Source organism: Dermacentor andersoni, chromosome 7 (genome assembly GCF_023375885.2).
Source record: "Dermacentor andersoni chromosome 7, qqDerAnde1_hic_scaffold, whole genome shotgun sequence".
Classification (NCBI taxonomy): domain Eukaryota; kingdom Metazoa; phylum Arthropoda; class Arachnida; order Ixodida; family Ixodidae; genus Dermacentor; species Dermacentor andersoni.
Window position 1 is genome coordinate 101,826,819 of NC_092820.1, and position 20,574 is coordinate 101,847,392.

General features: G+C 44.7%; 1 protein-coding gene across 2 annotated transcripts in view; it reads right to left on the reverse strand.

Annotated features, from left to right (window-relative positions):
* The window catches only part of LOC126534024 (uncharacterized), a 35,974-nt gene extending 20,894 nt beyond the window's left edge, over window positions 1–15,080 (reverse strand). Inside the window, exons 1-2 of one of the 2 annotated variants that reach the window (XM_050181236.2) lie at window positions 14,984–15,080; window positions 894–1,023 (exon numbers count right to left, since the gene is read on the reverse strand). In XM_050181236.2, the coding sequence (XP_050037193.1) occupies window positions 894–1,023; window positions 14,984–15,038 (185 nt within the window). In that variant the 5' untranslated portion in view covers window positions 15,039–15,080. Of the gene's footprint in view, window positions 1–893; window positions 1,024–13,487; window positions 13,863–14,983 lie in introns of those variants that run through there. The other variant, XM_055072055.2, reaches the window with a different exon arrangement.
* Between the last annotated feature and the right edge of the window lie 5,494 nt (window positions 15,081–20,574).

The following is a 20,574-nucleotide window of genomic DNA, read 5'->3' on the forward strand; positions in this document are numbered from 1 at the left end:
CAATCACCCACACAGCGCTCAGCCAAGCAGCTCAGGTCGTGCGTCGAGCGTCTGGAAAACATGTCCGAGATAAATATTTACCCTCATAAGGAGTAACTACAGATGTGGAGGGTTGGACAGTTCATCCCCTGCGGAGTAACTGGAATGTAGAGTGGTTGCTCCTCGGAGAGTAACTGCAACGACCAACAGTTAGTCCTGAGAGGGCAATTCGGGAGACTAAGATTCCATCCTTCCGGGTTTAACTGGAGGTCCTGAAGGTTCATCTCCAAGAGACTAACTGCAAGGAGACCAATAGTTCATCCCCTTGCCATTGCTCCCTAAAGAGACTAATGGTCGTGGCAACGTAGTTAGTCCCTCAAAGGACTGACTAATATGCTCTCGTAAGTGCCTTTTGGCTTAGAGTGTAGCCTCCTCATTCTTGCAAGGAACTACTGGGTTTGAGTATAGACCTCTTCAATGCCGCCAGTTTCGGTTGCCACCACTGACTGCCTTCTTCAGAAAAATTAGGATTGGAACATGGTTGCCTAATACATGGGCTCTGATGGTACAGTTCGAAGAAATTTTGCTTTGGAGATGCCAGACGGGGCTATGCTGATGAAATAAGATGCTGTTACACCTCGTTTGTGCGTTTATGTTATCCTGACGCCATTCACGTCATTATATGATAACAATAATTTAGTCACAAATTGGAATAGTGCTAACTTCTGAGCCTCAGTTTATTGGTGTGGCTTCATACTTCGAATATGCATTAAAGAATGGCATGGCTAAAGATAGCACGACATGAAAACTACCCGTTATTTTACCTCTGGAATCTTGTATCGCTAACAAATATCGCGCGCTCACTGAACTATACTAACTACCGCGTGTGAGCGATTAGATACTCGCATACTCACTCGCAATTCTTCTTGAATGGTGCTCCCGAAACTTCCAAGTGAGTGCTCTTTCCGTAGGGCAAGAAGTCATCACCGCAAGCCCGCAGAGTATCCACTTTACAGCCGGGCTTTAGCTGGGCCCAGCACGTACCTGCAAAAGTAAAATGGGAAACATACACGTTTTTTGCGCTGACAGGAGTTGACTGTTCAATGTCATTTACTATGCGAAGGTCTTAGCGTTATATATTCAAATGGAGCTGGTCAACGGTGGCGAGCTAGTAGAGGCGCATGCCTCGTTCAACAGTGCATTATTAGGGAAATTGTGCTTAAAAATTACATCCGAAAGCATTATTAGGGTGACATAGCACTACACCTAGGCACTATACCTAAGCACAGGGTGGCAGCAAAGCCATTGTCGTCGTCTTCATCGGGACGTAGAGCATCTGTTAGACAGACAACCCCGACGGCGAAAGTACCATCCCGGCATGCTCACTGGCGAAGAGCAAGCAGAGGATAAGTAGGTCTCGAAACGGGAAGCTTGATCAATTGCAGTCGCCTGTCCAACAGTTGATGATGTGGGAGCCATGGAGGGCAGATACTATGCCGCATTCGTGAGTCAAAGCAAGAAAAGAGCTTTTAGCACAGGACAACACGACGACCGGGTTTTTGGAGCAGGACAAGGGATCCAGGCATGAAGTTCTCATCCACGTGTTGATGGTCCTAATTGGCCTCGTGAGTAGCACGAACACTCGATTACCGGTGGTCCTTCGCACGACGATTGCGCACGAGGGCATCACTTGTGCATTAAGTACTCGTGGCCGCGTCAGAAGGAAGCAAGATGTTGAGGGAGGACTGGCCCAAGGCCAAACCAAAGGCAAAGAGGGTAGTAGATAGCTGCGCCGTTTCGAGAAGAGTTATAGCCGAACGTAACGAAATGCAGTATTTCAGTCTCCATAAACATCACAGAAGTATATAGCACGAATTTCAATGAGGGTACGGTTCAGATAATCGGTAAGGCTGCATCATTGGTCATGATGTGCTGGCGGTAAACCGGTAGTGATGATGATAATCATGGTGATTGTTCAAGATATACGTGCTCGCGGTGGGGGATTTGCCAAGTCTCATCAAATTCACGTGCATTGGTAATATGGACATTAAATTATGGGACAAGATTATTATTCCTCAGATAATTCGAACCAGATAACGAGATGATCACACATAAAACAAATAAATTAGTATTCTCTCATCGGTTGAGGCTGGAAGGAATTGTGAAATACTGAAGAATCTCATCAAACTATACATCAAGGGACCGGCGAAATATGTTTTAGTAATAGGATTTACTTTGACTATAAAAGATGTGCAGAGATAGGGCACTATAAGTCAGAGACCCTATTAGCCATTTTACATATGTTAAGCATAAAGAAATGAATGTAGTAGCTAGTTTGTCTCGTGTTTTTAGGTGCGGTATACAAGAACTGGATTCATTTGGCTTCGCTGCTTTCGGTTTCGAGAAGGCGCCGGCGCTGTATCAAAACGAAAATAGAGATCTGACATCTCCAGTCAGTGGCATAATAACAATCAGTCGCGCAGGCAGAGTCGAACGACAAGAACAGCGCGCGGGAAGACGTCTGAAATTTCGGTTCTCCTTATTTTATTCGTTTATGGGGGAGTTAAAAGTCCGCAAGGCTGTCCATGTGTGTACACCTGCGAGAAAATGTACACGGTCCAAGGATTGCCGAATAAAGCCGATTTTTATGTCGGCCTGTGAATGCAACTTGAAATTCAGAACTGCAGTCCAAACTTGGCATTGTGAACTTTCCAGTGTACTCGACAATTTAGGTTTTTGCATGTTAGTTACACAGAAGTTTAGATTTTTTGGCGACCGTGCGGTCTCCATTCTTTTGCTCACGGATGTACACTCTAAAAACAGCTGCACCGTTTGGGATGTATATTTGCCAGGCAACAATAATCGTCATGTGCCTTGGCCGCATTTCCTTTCTTTAATGCTGCGCTCCCGGTACTTCCAAGTCACGAGCGGCATGCGCGTTATCAGCATGACAGAGCATTCTCGACAGACTCTAAAAAAATGTACACCCTTTGGGGCTTGTCCCCAATTGTCGTCTGCCTTGCTTGAGTTTCCTCTCTTGAAAACTCGGCGCTCGCTTTTTCCTGTCGAGAATGCTGTATCAAGCTGAGAACGCGCAAGCCGTTCGTGACTAGGAAGTGCAGGGCTCGCAGTTAAAGAAAGAATATGCGGGCACCGCAGATGACGATTATTGTTTGGCAACAAAATACAAACCAAACGATGTAAACTTTTTTTAGAGTGCAGGCAAATAACGACCGCGGCGTTAAACAAAGGAAACACAAGCAAGACAGATGGCGATTATTGTTGTGTGGCAAATATGCATCCCCGAGGGCACAACTGTTTCTAGAGTGCACGCGTCATGCATAAAGATGTATCAATTATATGTCCGTTTGTCTCTTCGCTGCCTTGAAGGCTGGCGGTGTTGAAGACAGGTATGCCAAAAATATACTTTAGATCGTGCGATTTTTCTAATATAATGTCACGGCCAAATATTGTGGTAAAATAACTTATTCGAGATTTCTCGTGCGCTTCTGTTTGCAGAGAGTTGAGAAGATTTTGATCGCAGTTCACAAAATTTGTTTTGCACAACCCGGGTATGAGACGAACCAGTTCACAGGTTCCTATTCCATTTAAACAGCAAATTCGTTGGAGTGACTGCTATTTAACATAGTGCGATTGCAAGGCAAACTGGAATAAGCATGGTAATAGTTTTACAGATTAAGTGTAATCTCACATAGCATCAAACACATCGTTGTATGTAAAACCTAGTGCTGAATCCCCAAAGGAGAGCAAAGCCAAAGCAGCTCAATTTCTTCCATGTTTACGAATATCTGCAACCAACTTCGGCAATCGTGCCGTTGTCGTTGACTTTGTCGTGACTCAAACACCCATCACAGTATTACTCCGTAAATCTCAATAAGTGACCAAGTCACTTGAAAAGGCTGACAAATTGCGGCAAGCCCCTAGGTTCACTGGGAAGTCCATGGTGTTTTGGGTAGCGCTTTCAGCTGCTGTGCTGACGGAACCGTCGGAGCAACTTCGGTGACTGGGCATGTCGCAACGGATATTTGCCGCTCTTCAGTGAAACCACGGAGAAAAGAAGCAAAATAGGAGAGGCCCTAACATAATGTTCTTGAAGACGGAAGTGCAGCCTTGTTGGTCTGCCATCTCCCTCTGCGCCTCCAATCAGCTTGCAGGAGCAGAGAGGCGCGAGGTTTGAACTTGCATTGCTACGAGCCCCCGGAAGTGTGTGCTGCCGAGCGCCTCAGAACAAAGCGTATAAAACTTCTGCAACAGCTTTAGTGACGCAGACGCACTCCTCTGATTTTCCGCGGCACGTTGCAGAAGACGACGAAAACACGTGATGTGAATACTGGAGTTCCTCGCTGACACTCACACTCATCTTCAAACAACTTTCAAGCTTAGACATTACACTACAAAGTGAGCTTGTCTCGTGAACATAATGTGTTACCAGAAAGACACGAGCAGAAGAATGTTATCTCACTTTTTAGAGGCCTAGAGCAGCAGTGGGAGCTTCAGAAGCGCAGTTGATATGCCAACGTTGAGGTTTGCGGTACCACGTCCCAGTGCTCCTTTGCGAAAAAAGCACGGTACTTCGCCCCACTTTTTCCAACACATCCGGGCTCGCCTGAGCTTCTCTTACGCTTTCCTTCCTCCATGAGTTAACCTTTCTGATGACAACTTGGCAACTAGCAACAATGTGCGAATGGGTATGTACCAACTGGAATGGACCTCTTAGATGTCAATTTGGGTAACTGGGTATGTGTAATACCATATGCGCTACCCTTCGATACACCTTTCCGGCGTTAGCTTGAACTTAAGTCACTGGGTATTGGCTACTGGTTATGTGTCGCTCCTCAATGAGCCTTGCTTACGCCAGCTTGAATCACTAGATACGTGCCGGTGGGTACGTGTCGGTCTTCAGCGAAAAAAAGCTTTCTTGATATTTTTGTGGTTTGGGGCACAACAGAACAATCTTCTCTGAACATATATTCACACACACACACACACACACCATACGTAGACTGCAGGGTGGTGCCACCGGATGCCACGGATACGAAGAAAAGAAAAACGAGTGAGGAGCCTCGCTGCATACACGCATGATTACGTGACGCGTTTTGGCTGTGGTTGTAAGCTATGTTGCTGAATCGCTTCAATGCGAATTCAATGATAAAAGCATTAGCATTTACATCCGTGTCACAAGGGCCTCTATAACGTAAAACTTTTACAATGTGTGTTATTCCTATCTCCTGACGTCAAATTTGCGTAACCGCCGACGCAAGCATCGGGCGGTGACCAGAGTAAAGCACAATTTTTTTCAATATCAGTGAAATCTCATTATCACTCACTGCTATTATCTGTATAGGGTTTTCATCTCGCTGGTGTACACATCTGCTTTTCTTTTTCATTTGCAGTCTATAGTTACTACATACAAATTCATTGTTGTAGCTATTACACGTACCCTGCCTTGTGTTTAATAATGAATATTTATGTATATATGATTTAATTATACTTCGTCGTATTGCCAGTATGACTGAATTTAATAATTAGCATGGATCCCAACTAGACTTGAGCTAGGGATTTAGATGTCCTGTACATTATTTCCTGTGTACTTTCCCTATTTTGAATAAGCTTCGACTTCAATATAAATTTCTTCTGAGCATCACGCTGTCTTCGCAGAAGTGCCTTTCATTTTACAGCGGAGCGTTACATGTCTAGGGTTACATAGAATGTTCATATCCACTACCAAGTTCGGCAGCATGATACAGTCGTTTAACACGTGAATGTGAAAGCCCGCTGCATACTTATTAATGCGCCGTCTCGCATCGTCGCGTCACTGCTTTCGAATTTCGGCTTCTTCGGCTCGTTTATGACGCTTCGCAGCGTTTTCGTGCGCTAGTATAGTGGAGCCAGAATCATGCCACGACGTTTCCCTTAGAAATTACGTTGCATCCTCTCAGCAGGGCATTGAAACGTATGCTGTTCTGTGTGTCCTATAGGTAATTTCAATGCATGTATGCACCGCTGGCTTCGCTTTGCTCAGCGCATGCAGCCTCAGCCTTACAGGAGTATGAGCCATTGCATTTTTGCTTGCTTACGAAGCCATGATCCATTGGATTGGCAATAGTTATTGAACCATTGGATCAGACGACGCATTTTTATCGTAGCCATCAAAGATGTGAGCCTCTTAGGGCTTTCGCTTTAAAACTATCATTATCAATTGCTCATACTCGCGTAAGCCCTAATACCTCCGTAAGCAAGCAAAAAATGCGATGCCTCATAACCCCGTAAGGCAGAGTGTACAAGCGCTCAGTAAAGTGAACAGCGCTTACATTCTTTGGAATCACGCATGCAACATGCAGAACAGCATGTCAAAAACTATCATCGGTTGCCTCTGAGAATCGTAGTTGAGTAGTGTTGAGTATGAGTAGCGGTGGTGACGCGACGCGTGATTAGGACTCCCGAAGAAAAGCTCGCTTACAAAGTGCAACGGCGCGAACTTTGACGAGAGTACGACGGCGGCGCGCGGCAAACACTGCCAAGCATTGTACCCGAGAGGCCGACCGTAAGCGGTAGGCCAGACGGGAGTCTGGCCTACCGCTTCGCGCTTCACTGCGTTTTACGCGAATCGCAAAACGCAGTGGAGACGCAAAAGTATCTTCGATGTCGCAATGATGTCGAAATGCGATGTCGAAGGGTTCATGACTACTCACTTTGCGTGGTTAGTTGCGCTTACGCTACCCATCATGTCGTTGTCGGTGATTTCAGTGCGGATGTGTCGGGACCGAAAAGGGAATGGTTTACAAGTTTCATGTTTGTGACATTTTGCTTGCGATGCAACACCGGTTCGGCCCAGCCGGCCACCCAGCGGCGTACATGCATCAATTTTACATTATCAAAGAGTGTATCTGCAGTTGCGAGTATGCCGGTAAGTTTATGTCATAGCGACTAGAAAACCGTTATGACCGTCGTTACTAAGTGGCAATGAGGGATACAATAAATTCTTTACCACAACTGTTCTTACCACGACGTTTACAGCTCCGCTGGTCCTCCACCTTCACAGGGCGGAACGGGCTCAATCCTTTTACTTCGTCTGGAAAATATTTGGAGCAAAGTATGTGCCTCCCTAAAATCTGAGGTGCTTTTATTTCGTTTACAAAATTATTTGAACCACAACAATGCTAAAAGTGTTAAAAATCTCTGGCTGCATTCTATATAACACAGAAGCACCTACACATGCTGAATCAAACAATAGTCGCGCGAGCATAGGCTTAACAAGAGTTCGCATTCTAAACAATTGTTTGTACGAAAGCAAGCGTTGTCCTTAAGCACTAACTTAAAGGAAGCTGACGAGGAGAAAAAGCAACAAATTATTAGGAGGGGGGAGATTGAAGCCGCGGCTGCCATAAGCGAACAGGCATGATGGGAGCGAGATGGATAACGTCGTCTGCGCTGGATAGTGTTTAGATTTCGGATTTCATTTTATTCGTTGATTTTGTTTTGCCTCTTGGCGAAAAAATAAGCCTAGCTTTTTACCGGCAGCGTCACAAACCTCCTGTTTGGCATAACGCAGTTAATAGCAGTGATGGGGCTCCACAGAACAAGGGCCAAAGCAGCAGCTCTGCGTGTAGTCATGTCGTCCAGCGAGCCCTTTTGTTTTGCAGTTCTTTCGGTGATAAGGGCCATGCCACTTTGCTGGAAGTCAATAGAAGGCGCTCGGCATTTTGAATATATAACTGACTGTATATTGAACAGTAAGAGGCGATTGGGAGTCCGTGGAAGAAAAGTGGGGAGACCCCAAACAACGGAAGCCTACCAAAACAAAGTTTGCAGCAATGATTCAGAAAGTTTAATGCTGGGAATTCTTTGTGTTTGTTTCTTCTAAATATAGGTATGGTATTAGGCAAAAATAATAACAAGGGCTGCGTGGCGCAACCAACCGCTCCGTTTCAAAGGGGACGCTCATAGCTGCCGTCCGTCCGTCCGTCCGTCCGTCCGTCCGTCCGTCCGTCCACCCGTCCATCCATCCATCCATCCATCCATCCATCCATCCATCCATCCATCCATCCATCCATCCATCCATCCATCCATCCATCCATCCATCCATCCATCCATCCATCCATCCGTTCCATATCATATTGCTTGAACACTACTAGTGCGACTATAGGTATAGCATAGGTCGGTTTCTCCAGATATACGCCAGTCATAAGTGCATACGGAGGACATTCATGCGGCATCCACCCAAGCACACAAATACCGTCACAGTATATTTGTAGGAGCAAAGATTCTCCTTGTGCCGCAGAAGCGTAAGTTGCCTATGATTGGGAAACTGAAGTGAAGGAACTGATCTTGCGAACGCACAATGAAATAATGAGGAAACAAATAGTTGCATTATTAGACTAATATTATCCTCGCAAGCAGCCTAAGGAAACTATGTATTCAATTGGCCAGAACGAATAACAAGCTATGGGACACTGAAAAGAACAAATAAGCGTTATCGGCCTGGCTTTACATAAACGACAAAACACGCATTGTATGCAATAAAATTGACGATTTTAGTGTGTATGCGAAAACGCATCGGCGCAACATATCTAAGTTATTTCAAATATACCACCTCGACAGGCTGGAGGGCACCACATATTTCACAAGAGAGTTTGAAAATACGTTGGATATGAAAAACAACACCTCAGGTCAAAGAAGTGATTCAGCGTCATACGCTATTTTATTGAGGGGTCCCTGTGAGTTGGAGATATCCATTGGCAGACGTTGTATATGCAAGTTTTATGTGGTAGTTAGCTATTTAATTACCTGTCACAGAGTTGTGCTTCCTCGCACTACGCAATCAGTCAAATTTTGCTAATACTCAGACGATCGCACGAAGAAACTAAATGATCAAGCCTGTGTTCATGCTTCACAATAAAGTATCAATTTCGTTCAGCCAGCGCCAACCTATTGGGCTAATAAACAGAGTATTACAAAGCAGGAGCTAGTGGCCGCTGAATCAGCAATGAAATAAAATGACACAAGTAACGTTTACTGAAACGAAACATCATCGTGGATTGTAGCGCGAAGTGACGCAGACACAGACTAGAAGCAGACAGGACGAGCGCTCTCACTCAAATTATTATTAACACGAAGAACATATATATATATATATATATATATATATATATATATATATATATATATATATAAGCGATTGCAAGAACCTGACGAGGTAAAAAACATCAGTTAAACATAAGAGGTATGGAAGTCAAAAAGAACACAACGAAAAAACTACTTCAGATTAATACGCGTATTGTGAAGATACTGAAATTCGCATTCTAACAGAGACAAAGATGCATAGCTAACGCAAGTGTCTCCTAATCTTTTTATGTGGAATGGCTCGATTATTTTCCGTGTAGTTTTGCACTTGTGTCTGGAAATAATTTTTGTGTCTTCAAAGAAAAGTTTACAACCACAATTGAAACAATGTGACGCAAGATCAGATGCATTAGGGTTGTTTAGTGAATGTTTGTGTTCTTTTAGTCTAATATTATTGCACCTGCCGCTCTGTCCAATGTAAATTTTCCCGCACTTGAGTGGAATCTGATAAACTATACCAGTGTTACAAGGCACCAAGGGGGACACATTTCTAACGCCGCAATCATCTTTTATTTTTTTGCCACCCTGTTCAAGTTTTCTATTTATCATAAGGCACATGTTAGGCAACTTCCGGGGGCCCGAGAAAACTGTATTGACGTCATATATATTGGCCACGTTACGTAAACCATGCGATAATCTATGTACATAGGGTACCACAGCAAACTTTTTTTTTTTCCTTTTTCTGTTTTCCTTGTTTCTTACCGGGGCTTTTTACCCATTTTAAAAGTTTTTCGAAGGGTAGTGATAATAAATTTTCAGGATAACTAGCATTTCCAAACCTTTCTATCTGTTGTGAAAAACTTTGTTGCATATTGTGTGGACATGACTTAGTAATGGCAGACCTGAGAGTTGAATTAGCTGTCCCCTGTTTAACAAGTTTGGAATTACAAGAAGAAAATTCAAGCAGCGGTTTCTTAGCCCTAGGCGAATAATGCCAACAGACGTGCCCCTCCTGGAACTTTAAGCCCACATCTAAAAACTGTAATTTGTTGCTCTGGATAAGCTCAAGCGTGAAAACTAGACTCCCACCACATTCCCTAAAAACTTTTAAAATATCCGTAGCTTTCTTGGTGCAGTTATCGCGAGAACAAAACACCAGGTAGTCATCTACGTATCTAAACGCATGCACCGCCAATTCCTTAGATTGTTTTGCAGTTTTTTATTGGCGCGACTTAGATAACTATCACTAAAAACTGGCGCAACTTTTGAACCAATGCAAACTCTCGATTTTTATACATACATAGAACTGCCCCATTTTACAACAGTATTCTCTATGTAAAACAACAAAAGTTCTAAAAAAGATTCCACAGGCATCCCACAGCCCTGAGTAAATCGGAACTCATCGTTGTAGAGCGTCACTGCTTCTTTAACACTCTACAATGATTAGTTCCAGTTTACTCAGGACTATGGCATTCCTGTAGAATCATTTCAAATCATTAATGTTAATTCTAGCTTTAATGGAGGCCCCCGCTAATGCTATTGCTAATTCCTCTACAACTTCGGGGTTGTCTGTTTCCACGGTTCCACTCGCTAAGGGTTCTCCGTCCGTGCCTACCGCTACCACGGCCAACTCTTTGCGTTCTCTATATTCCGCTGCGTATCCGTGGGCCACGCCCTGTACATCATGGTATTTGCGCTCAATGTGGTGCACCCTTACCTCTCGTCGCTCCTTGTGTTGCTCCGGGTGCATGCTCTTTGCCAGTGGAGGAATGTAAAGTTATTCCTCGTCTCTAATGGAATGCCGAGTTTCATGCCATGTGGTGCTATGCAGGGAATATTTAGTTTCCCTAGTATGTGTCGCCGCGTGGGAATCATCTGTGCGGGTCTTTCGCGTTGGGCGTTTGAGAGCGCCTCTATTAGTTCGTGAAGCATGTTACGCAGCCCCAATTCTAAGAGGTTTTCGTTGGGTGTTGTGACTGGAATGCCAATTGCAAGTTTGAACGCTCGTCTGATGATTCGTTCCATTAGGATTTTTTTTCTGGCATTCTAAATGTTAGGCACGGTGCCACATAGACGACACGGCTGATGACGAAGGCCTGCAATAAACAAATTAGGCCGACCTCCCTCAGGCCGTACTGTCTACTGGCAATCCGTTTCATTAGTCTTAGTGTTTGCTGTGCGCTGTTGTCTAGCCTGTTGATGGTATCCAGGTTTATGCCTTCCGCATGCAACCGGAGTCCTAAGACTTAGATCTGATTTACGATAGGCATCGGGCCCCTGTTAACGTTGGCGCTTTTGTTCTGTATTCCTCCGTATTGTTTTCTGGACGTAGGGTATAGATAAAAATCCCCTAAGAGCAAGACGGTCGTTAACAATGAAAAAAAAAAGAGAGGAAAGCATCACTTGGTATCTTCATTTTGCTTATGAATCAAACTACGCCGAATATATGAGCAGTCTTTACTTGATTGCTGGTTTTTCATATGATATTTTACGCGTGTTGATTGTTATGACCTTGTAATGCTTCGCGCGCTGCATTTCTTGCACATATCTCTGTCCGTCCTTATCTCTGTCAGGTGGTAAGTCGAGTTCGAATCTACAATATTTTTATTGCAATGTCAAATTGAAACGTGTCAAGAGCATTATTATGAAATAACTACTATGCTTCACGACCCACGCACACACACAAAAGGTGGCTCACGAGCACCACTGCCATTAAAGCTTGTGCCTCTAAGGCAAGTCTACGTGGTGGTGATAACCACTGAGCCGTCACTCAAATTTGCCCCTCCGACAATCTTACGAGCTACGCAGCAAAATACTAGGTGTAATAAATCAAGGTGTGGAAACTCTTTATTGCTCCCTTGAGACACTCGGTCCCATGCCGATACGCGGCGGCAGCGCCGTTTCCCCCTCTGGCGGTTGCCGGATATCCAACTGGAAGTAATTCACAAATAAACAACGCCCCCATGACGTCGCAGATGAGGTCAGAAGTTACACGGCAAGCCGCTGGGAAGTGAGGCTTGCGGCGAGGTCCTCCTTTCCCTCTTCGCACGCAAGCAGGCTGCGTTCGTGCTCTCTTGCAGGTCCGTTGGCCGCGTGGCGACATTGGCCATATCGCGGAGCAGAACCTGCTGAAGAGTGCCGTGTTTTCGAAACGCTTTTTTTCTGCCGCGTTTACCTTTGAAGCTTCTATTCATATTGTAAAGCACTGGGACAGAACTCGTACACACCAGTGCCTCTCAATTATAATGAACAATATTTATATAGCAAACCGTCGTTAACTACCAATATTCGCAGATAATATATTACATTTCCTCAGGTCGTAAAAGTAGCCGCTTTGGAATTACTAACTTGTGGTTAGGTTTAGGGCTACAGTTCAACTAGTCCACAGATATAGTGGGGGATAGTATAAAGAAGACTTCCTACCCCATCAATCGTTAATTTTGTTGTTGTGTAGTGAAGTCCATCAACTAACGCTGGCCGATTTCTCAGTCAGCCGAAACTCAACACAAGTAAATGTTGAACGTCTTTGTTTTTATTCGCACATTCCGTACTGGAAAAGAAGACTGACCTCTACACAGTGCGAAAGTGTCAGTCTGCAGAATCAACGTTCATTCACAACCGAAATTTGTAACTAATGAGCGAACATAGATTTCTGAAGATACAAACTTATGCGGAAATTAACCATCACAGGCTGGTCACACAGAACTTGGCTATCACGTCTGTCAGGACGACGACAGATTTTGGGGTTTAAAGAAAGAATGTAGTGTACAGTACATGTATTTTATTGACAGTATGAGAAGTAAGGGCCCGCAGAATTTTAAACTGGCCACATGCATCTGCATGAACATCAAGTAGCCTATAATTTTGTCATTATCTAAACTGCATGTGGAATGAGGGAGCATATTTCTGTAGCGCTTGCAAGTACACATAATCTGCCTGTCGTCATATGTTGCGTCATCTTCATATATAGAGAGAAGCACTGCGAGTATTCGGACACTTTTTTGACATAACAGCAACGCAAGGAACCAACCATTCATTAAAAATAAAGCTTGGGAGCACTATTCATCCAAGGGCGATTACCAGTTCGTACTTAATTATCACTGCATATTCTATACTTGTATTACTGCTCTAATTAAATACATTTCCGAGCAAAACAAGTAACTTTGCGCCTCGTCTACGATACAGGTGCTCAAAACTTACGCACACCGACGCTGGGCCTAATGTAAGTGAACTGAGCAATAAAAACGAACACGCACTCAAGCCCTTCGGTACAAGTATTTCACCGATAGCAGATGCGCTGCCGTCATGACGAATGGGTAGAGCGACACTGCTCCTATGTCAGTTCACTCAGGCATGCACAGAACTCGTTGAATCATGCAAAATGAATATCTGTTCAGAAAATAAAGTGACATGCTTGTGCTTACCTGCTGTCATTAGGAAACCTGAATAATGTGGCACAACTGGAATTCCCGGTGTTAGAACAGCACAGAGCCGGGCAACACATGCGATTCCCCTTTTTAGACATGTCTTCGTCTAATGCTTGATTGACGTGGTTTCCTCCGTCTTGCGTGCGTTGAACGCTTGATTAAGCTTCTCTGTCTTTCCAATCTTCATACTTGGGACGACAACCGAAGCACATGACCAATCGGAATCCAACTTATGATATTGCTGATCAAATTGACAAGGGTGAGCGGAGATGAGCTCGAAGGACGCACGAAGACGACCACTTCCCGTGCTTCGCCCGATTTAAAATTCACAAAGGGAGAAATAAAAGAAACATAACTAAGGATGTCCGGCAACCGTTTGGAGCACGCATGTTCCTTGGAACCAAAACTAGCACTCGCCTTCCGCGGATGCAGCAGCGCCATCGCGCAAATCAACCGTGCCGCCCAGCAACGCATAGCTGAGGTACCAGATGCAACGAAGGTATGACTAAGGATAATGACACGACTACACGACGATAAAAACGACGGTCGCCCTAAAGTTGGTTCTACTAGCATTTCGCGTTCCCGAATTCTACGTGAACCGCAATACACCGATATCTGCGCTAACGACCACCATGACGGAGATAACGGCAGCGCCACAACTCTGATGGTAACAACAAGTACTAGAGATATTTTTTTAGCAGGGTTTTCACCCACCGCGTTTTCACATGCAAGGCAGGGACTGTATCAGGGTTAGTTGCGAAAAGGATAGCGACAACGAAGCTGTACGAAGATAAAGACGGCTGCACTATCAATGCGCAACGACAATGATAGCGACTTCGTTGAAGATAATGGGATTGAAATATCACAAGCTCGAAAATATTTACATTTTCGAGCCAGGTCGTACGCCACCCGATTGTATCCTGGCGCCACGCGCGTGACATGAATATGTTGCGTGGCTACAGCTAGTTTAGCGTAGGCGCCGCAGAACAGCAGCCGTCAGGCAAGTAAACAGACATCAAATGTTTCAGTCCATTTCCACCTTCCTGCAGTCATGCGACCAACATAAGGCAAGGCGACAGTGGCACTTAGTATACAGTAAAACTTGAATTGCTTCTGGAATTTTGCGTGCCAAAACCACGATTTGGTTATGAGGGACGCTGTAGTAGAGGACTCCGGATCAAATTTGAACACCTGGGTATCTTTAACGTGCCCCCAATGAACGGGAAACGGGCGTTTTTGCATGTCGGCCGCATCGAAATGCGGCCGAGGCGGCCGAGATTCGATCCCTTGTCCTCGTGCTTAGCAGCACGACGCCTAAGCCGCTAAGCTACCATGGTGGGTATAGTAACACTTGCACCTGCGGCCGTTGCGGTCGACAATTCTGATTTGCCAGTGTTTCAAGAAATCCTGTATGATACAACCGGTACGCATATGAACCTTATGAATATAGAATGCGTACCCTGCCAGCGGAATGTAGTAAAAACAAGGCTTACTCATAAGTGACGCGGCCAGCAGCGCAAGACCAGCGGCAGCGCGTTTCAGCAGCATCTTCGCAACTCTTACTGACGGCGCCACCCAGATACAACTGATTTCCAGTCTGAGACATCGTGGCAGCCCAATGTAACGCTTGTTATTTCTGCGGAGGCGCAGAATATAAGGAAACGCTCATTCATAATACTAAAAAGAAATGGCACCGTAATTGCTATTCCATGCGCGTACACACCTTACTCTTGAACAAAAAAGAATGCGAACGGCAGACGCTGGCTAATCATTTGTGCAGAAGCGGCAAATCGACAGCCTCCTTAAGACTTTATTGCTTGGAACTTGGCCGGACTTCAAAACCCTCCTGCAAGGAAAGTTGTGCAGTAACACTCTAATGCAGTAGTCTCTACACAGCAGACGCCTCGGCTCGCGGCTGTGAAGTTCGCAGGTTGAATCTGCCAGAATTATTAATCAAGCCTTCCGGACAGGTGGTCTCCACCTTTCACGATTTTTCTCTGCTCTTTATTTCTATATACGTCGCTGACTAACAGGCCAGAATAGGTAACCGCAAGCCTACGCTTCCATCAGCGGTAAAATTAATTTCTTCTCCCTTCACTACTTCCCCTTTCTCCTGAACATTTATCTTGCACATCAGTAGGCGCGGGTCTAGTTTGTAACAGCCCAAATTGTAACTGTCCGCCTTAATTATGACTACCCAAATTTGAGCACTTCTTCTGGAATCTTCGGTCAGATTGCACGCTGCTTGGTTGGACTGCGCATTTATTTTAATGCGAACATTATATAGGAAGTCCTCCACGAGGTCACGCAAGGCCATTTGGAAATTATGGCTCATATTAGAAAATCAATTTTCCGCTGACTAATCCGGTAATGTATTGGTGAAATCCTAAACTATACCTGTCAACATTTATACTCAGGACCACATGAGGATATATGCAGTATGTATTTATTAAACTCAAAATAAAACTGTGTTAAGTGTTAAAGTGTTACGTGATAAGCTATGTCAGAAGTTTGAAAATCACAAATCTGCATTATCCATGTAGTATTGATCTACATAGGATGAGTCACGTTACACTACCATAATTTGAGGGTCCTGGATCCTCTAGGCACGAAGGCTACACGATCCAAAATTCCGCCCGCTACACGTGCTGGTGGCGCTGTTAACGGGCAACTGATTTCCACCAAACGCGGATGCACGCGTTCGTTGGTGCAAGGTTTTTGCCACCGGGCGCCACGAGACACTCCACAGCGGCTTCTGCTCTCGCGAGGATTACAGAGCATGCCTCGACCAAAGAAGGCGAGTGTCGCTTCTACGTCATGCACTCCGACAGCCAGACATAGGCAGTGCTATAACCCAATCTGACGGGATAGAAGCAAGGACATGTTGCTCGCCAACGCCCAAATAAGCAGCCATTATATATTGCTTCGGACAACGGTATTTCTCCCTAAAGGACTTTCGGCCGTGTTTTCTCATTCATGCTTCTTTTTCTTTTTTCGCTCACAGATAGGCATCGCTGTTGATTTGATCAACGTAGAAAATATGGGCCCCAACCCTCATGGCAATCAGAAATGAAGTAAAAATGCAGGGTTTTTGTTTTTTGTTCGGTATAGAATAAATCACTATCGCTAGCGGTCTTCTAAATATGATCTTGCACAAATCACGTAAAACGGACGACTAGGCAATATAATTAATTATATCAGTGTTTGCCGGCCCGCGCTCGGGCTTGGAATGAGTCCAACGTTAAATAACGCCGTGTCGCCTTAGCTCTGTCTGTGGATGTTGGCGCGCGCCGTGGTCGAGCGGTATTTATCGAGTCCTCGATCAGACAGCGCTTGCGGGAAAGTCGTTGCGCAAAAGTCAAACCAGCTTCAGACGGAAAATCTTTCTGCGAGGAAGATGCTACAAAAATCACATAAAGCGCATGCCCGTCGTCGAAGAAGCATGATATCTTGATACGTTTGGATTCTTTTAATCACCCTGGAACAGCCGCGAAATATTCTAATTGGACAAGACGATCGACCCTCTGCATATTTAGTCGCCCAAGAACGAATGTGTGAATGCAATTGGATGATGTCCCAATCGCTGTCTTTAGTCTCAATTGGTTCGACATCACATTTCACACACAATAAAATTTGCCTCACTCTTACGGGAGAGAATGCCAAGCGGAAAAAAAAAAGTCGACATAAAGAAAGAACTCATCTCATAAATAAAGTTGCACTGAATACAGCTTTGATGAAGGATACGTTAATAAGCACTCTGATATCTTACGTGATGTTCCACCATACGTGAGGATGAACGCCGATGGGCGAACAAGACTAGGGAATTACTGGGGGGAAAGTGTTGCTTAACAGGGAACGCTACAAAAGAAAGAGGAATACCACATGCTAAATGCTGAAAGAGTACGAAGATCTATTAATGACAACCGCAACACTAACTACACGTGCTAATGCTATTACGGCAAATGACTCCGGATGACTCATGGGAAGTCAAAATCTGCAACGGCAAAAACAGTGGCTTTAGCGAACAGTTTCTGAATGCATCCTTCTGAGATGAAATCATCGCGCAAGTTTCCGTAAGTAGGAGATTATTGTGGTGTTTACCAGGAAAACTTCAATTTGCTTTACAGCAAGCGAGGGTGAGCGGGGGGGGGGGGGGGGAAGGATAAACTAGAGCGCAATAGTAGTAACTACAAGAGTGCTAATTTTACTGTCGTATACAGTAGACAAATAATTTCAGACTGAAAGTGAGAGAATGAAGGACGAAAAATATTGAACGCGTTAGCCCTCAGAAAGCCGTTAGGCTGAAAGAGCCACGACGGATAGCTAACCCAGGGAAATAAAAGAAAAGGAACACTACAAGGCGAACTATTGATGTTGCCAGAGATCAAAGTGTAAGTCCGCTAATAAAAAAGATGATGTGATCCAGGAACGCGCCTCCGTTTTGCTGCCACACCGACCGCCCACAGCGTGAACGACACTGAACGTTGGGCTACACCACGAACAATTTTGACAGCCCGAAGTGGCACTGAGCAAACAGACTTACGTAACGCCCGCCAAGTCATGCATGCTGCGAGTCGCGCTGTAGTAGTGAAAATACCGTCTTCTTAAATGAAAGCCAAGTTTTAAATGCGAATGCAATGGTCAGCATCGAGAGTCGAGATGAAGTTGAAACACTCGTGTCAGTAATATATGCGCGTGCAGGATCGTGATTCATATGTAAATATCCTTTCATGCATGCAAGCGTGAATGACATAAAAGACGGCCCTGCGGATTTTCGCATCGCTCTATATCAAAAATACAAAACAGTTATGTGTTACCAATATTTGGACAATAAAAAATAAACACGAATTTTTCGCGAGATTATTGTCATTTAATACCGCTCCTCTTTCCAATGCAAGGAATCGACTCTGTGAATAACCGTAGTGTAAGTCCCTAGAAATATTATGCTTCGCTGTGGTCCTTTAAGAAGCACCTCAATTTAAGTTCACCAGCTTTTCTGAATTCGGCCCGCATGGTTATGCGGTCTTTACTATTGGGAATCAAACAGTGGTTACTATTGCAGTGCACGTTAATTACATAGATATCTGGGACAGGAGAGTCACATGACCTTTGGTGGCAATAACCGCGCATGGGTAGGCTAAAAACTTTCGGTTAGCGTGATCGTACACTCTTTAACTGTATAATTAGAATAAAGCTAACGTCCAAATGCGTATGCAAAAGAGACAGTGGTTCGACCACAACTTCTGTTCTGTTTCTGTCTTTCTGTCTTTTTGACAAGAGTTGTCATTACCATTGGTCAGAGGGGGTCGCTTCCTGAAACTGCGTGAAACGAAAGCGTGGTTTAGTATTCCCTTATACCTTTGCAGCCGTGCCACCCGCCTGCCTTACATTGGTAGTATGCTGTACAGAAAAAGAAAATAAGCGTTATTCCATCATGCAAATGCGAAGTGCACAGACGGCGCTGTTGTCGCGTCACGCATTACGCAATCGGAGCTACACCCGCCGTGGTTGCTCAGTGGCTATGGTGTTAGGCTGCTGAGCACGAGGTCGCGGGATCGAATCGCGGCCACGGCGGCAGGATTTCGATGGGGGCGAAATGCGAAAACAACCGTGTACGTTAAAGAACCTAAGGTGGTCGAAATTTCCGGAGTACACCACTACGGCCGTGCCTCATAATGAGAAAGTGGTTTTGGTGCGTGAAACCCCAAAATTTAATTTTTTAATCCGGGCTAAGATTCAGGCTCTCGGTCGGCGCTCTGAGAGGCGCAGCCAGGCACCACGTTTGTCGAATCGAGCGGAAGTGATCGTGTTTGAGAAAACTTAGTAATAAAAGGTATATTCCATTCAGCTAAAACCTGTTCTCATCAGGAATGTAAGGTTTACGACTGTGGAACTTGTTGTAGAAATCTTACGCTTGCTCGGTTATGAAGCCCCCGCTTTCCACAAGCAGGTTCCACAAGTGGCGTGAAAATACTCGGGCAGCAAGACAGCCGTATGCCTATTCGCGCCCACCATATTTGACAACGACGGGCCCACTGTAAATGGGGACGATTGTGCGAGTATTCCACGAGACCCGCACTAGCTGTATCATAAGTTAAGCACGTAAGCTTTCCATTGCGTGAGTATACGCTCTGCGCTACTACTTTGGTATCGCTGCGTAGAAGAAGCGAGGCTTTACTCGATTTTGCATGTGTAGTGCGCGCACAATGCGCCATTATTGTGCCACGCATGACGCAATCGGAGCTCAATTTAGCTTCGCACATGGCGCTCAGACAGTCATAGCTCGGCAGTACGTTTTGCCAACCCAGCAGGAAGTGTCGCGTTTGGGAGAGCTCAATATGGCAAAGCAGGCATGATCCGTGAAACTCCAACAGGCGCTCATCAGAAGTTGTAATGCCTATTGAATCGTCGTAACCGTAGCAAAGTTATTGTCAACTTACGGTTCAAACTGACTCATAATCTGCATCCAGGGTTACTCGGGGTGTCAGTAAATATATCTGTCTCACCGTGAGAACACATAAACACGCGTTCATACGAGTGGCTGGTGAAATATCTCCATCAAGTCGATTCGACATGCAGAGACCAAGAGATATGCTGGCTAGCATCCTTATCTATGGATTGTTGCTGGAGGTTTTATTTCCAATCGTTTACTTTCAGAAAGCTCCAAGAGAAATTCAAGATGAAGAAACCTATTCCCCTTTTTTTCTGACAATGAACTCTTCGTTGTATATTGTTACTCCAGATGTACTAGATGGATCGGTTTTGGGCCCATTACTATTTCTCATTTATAGCAATGACCTACGTGTCAATATTAACTCTACCAATAAACTCTTTGCTTATGATTGCGTGCTTGATTGCGTAATCAAAAACCCACAAGGCATTTCTATTTTGCAATCCGACATTGGCGCTATTTGTAATGGATAAACAAGTGGCTTATGAAGCTAAACATTTCAGAATATAAGGTCACGAGAGGAATGCATCTCAATAAAGCTAATCATAAGATTTCTTATACCCTTAATAACTTCGCTTTCCCCGCCGTTACTAGTTAGCGCTATCTTGGCGTAAATGTTACCCACAGCCTTTT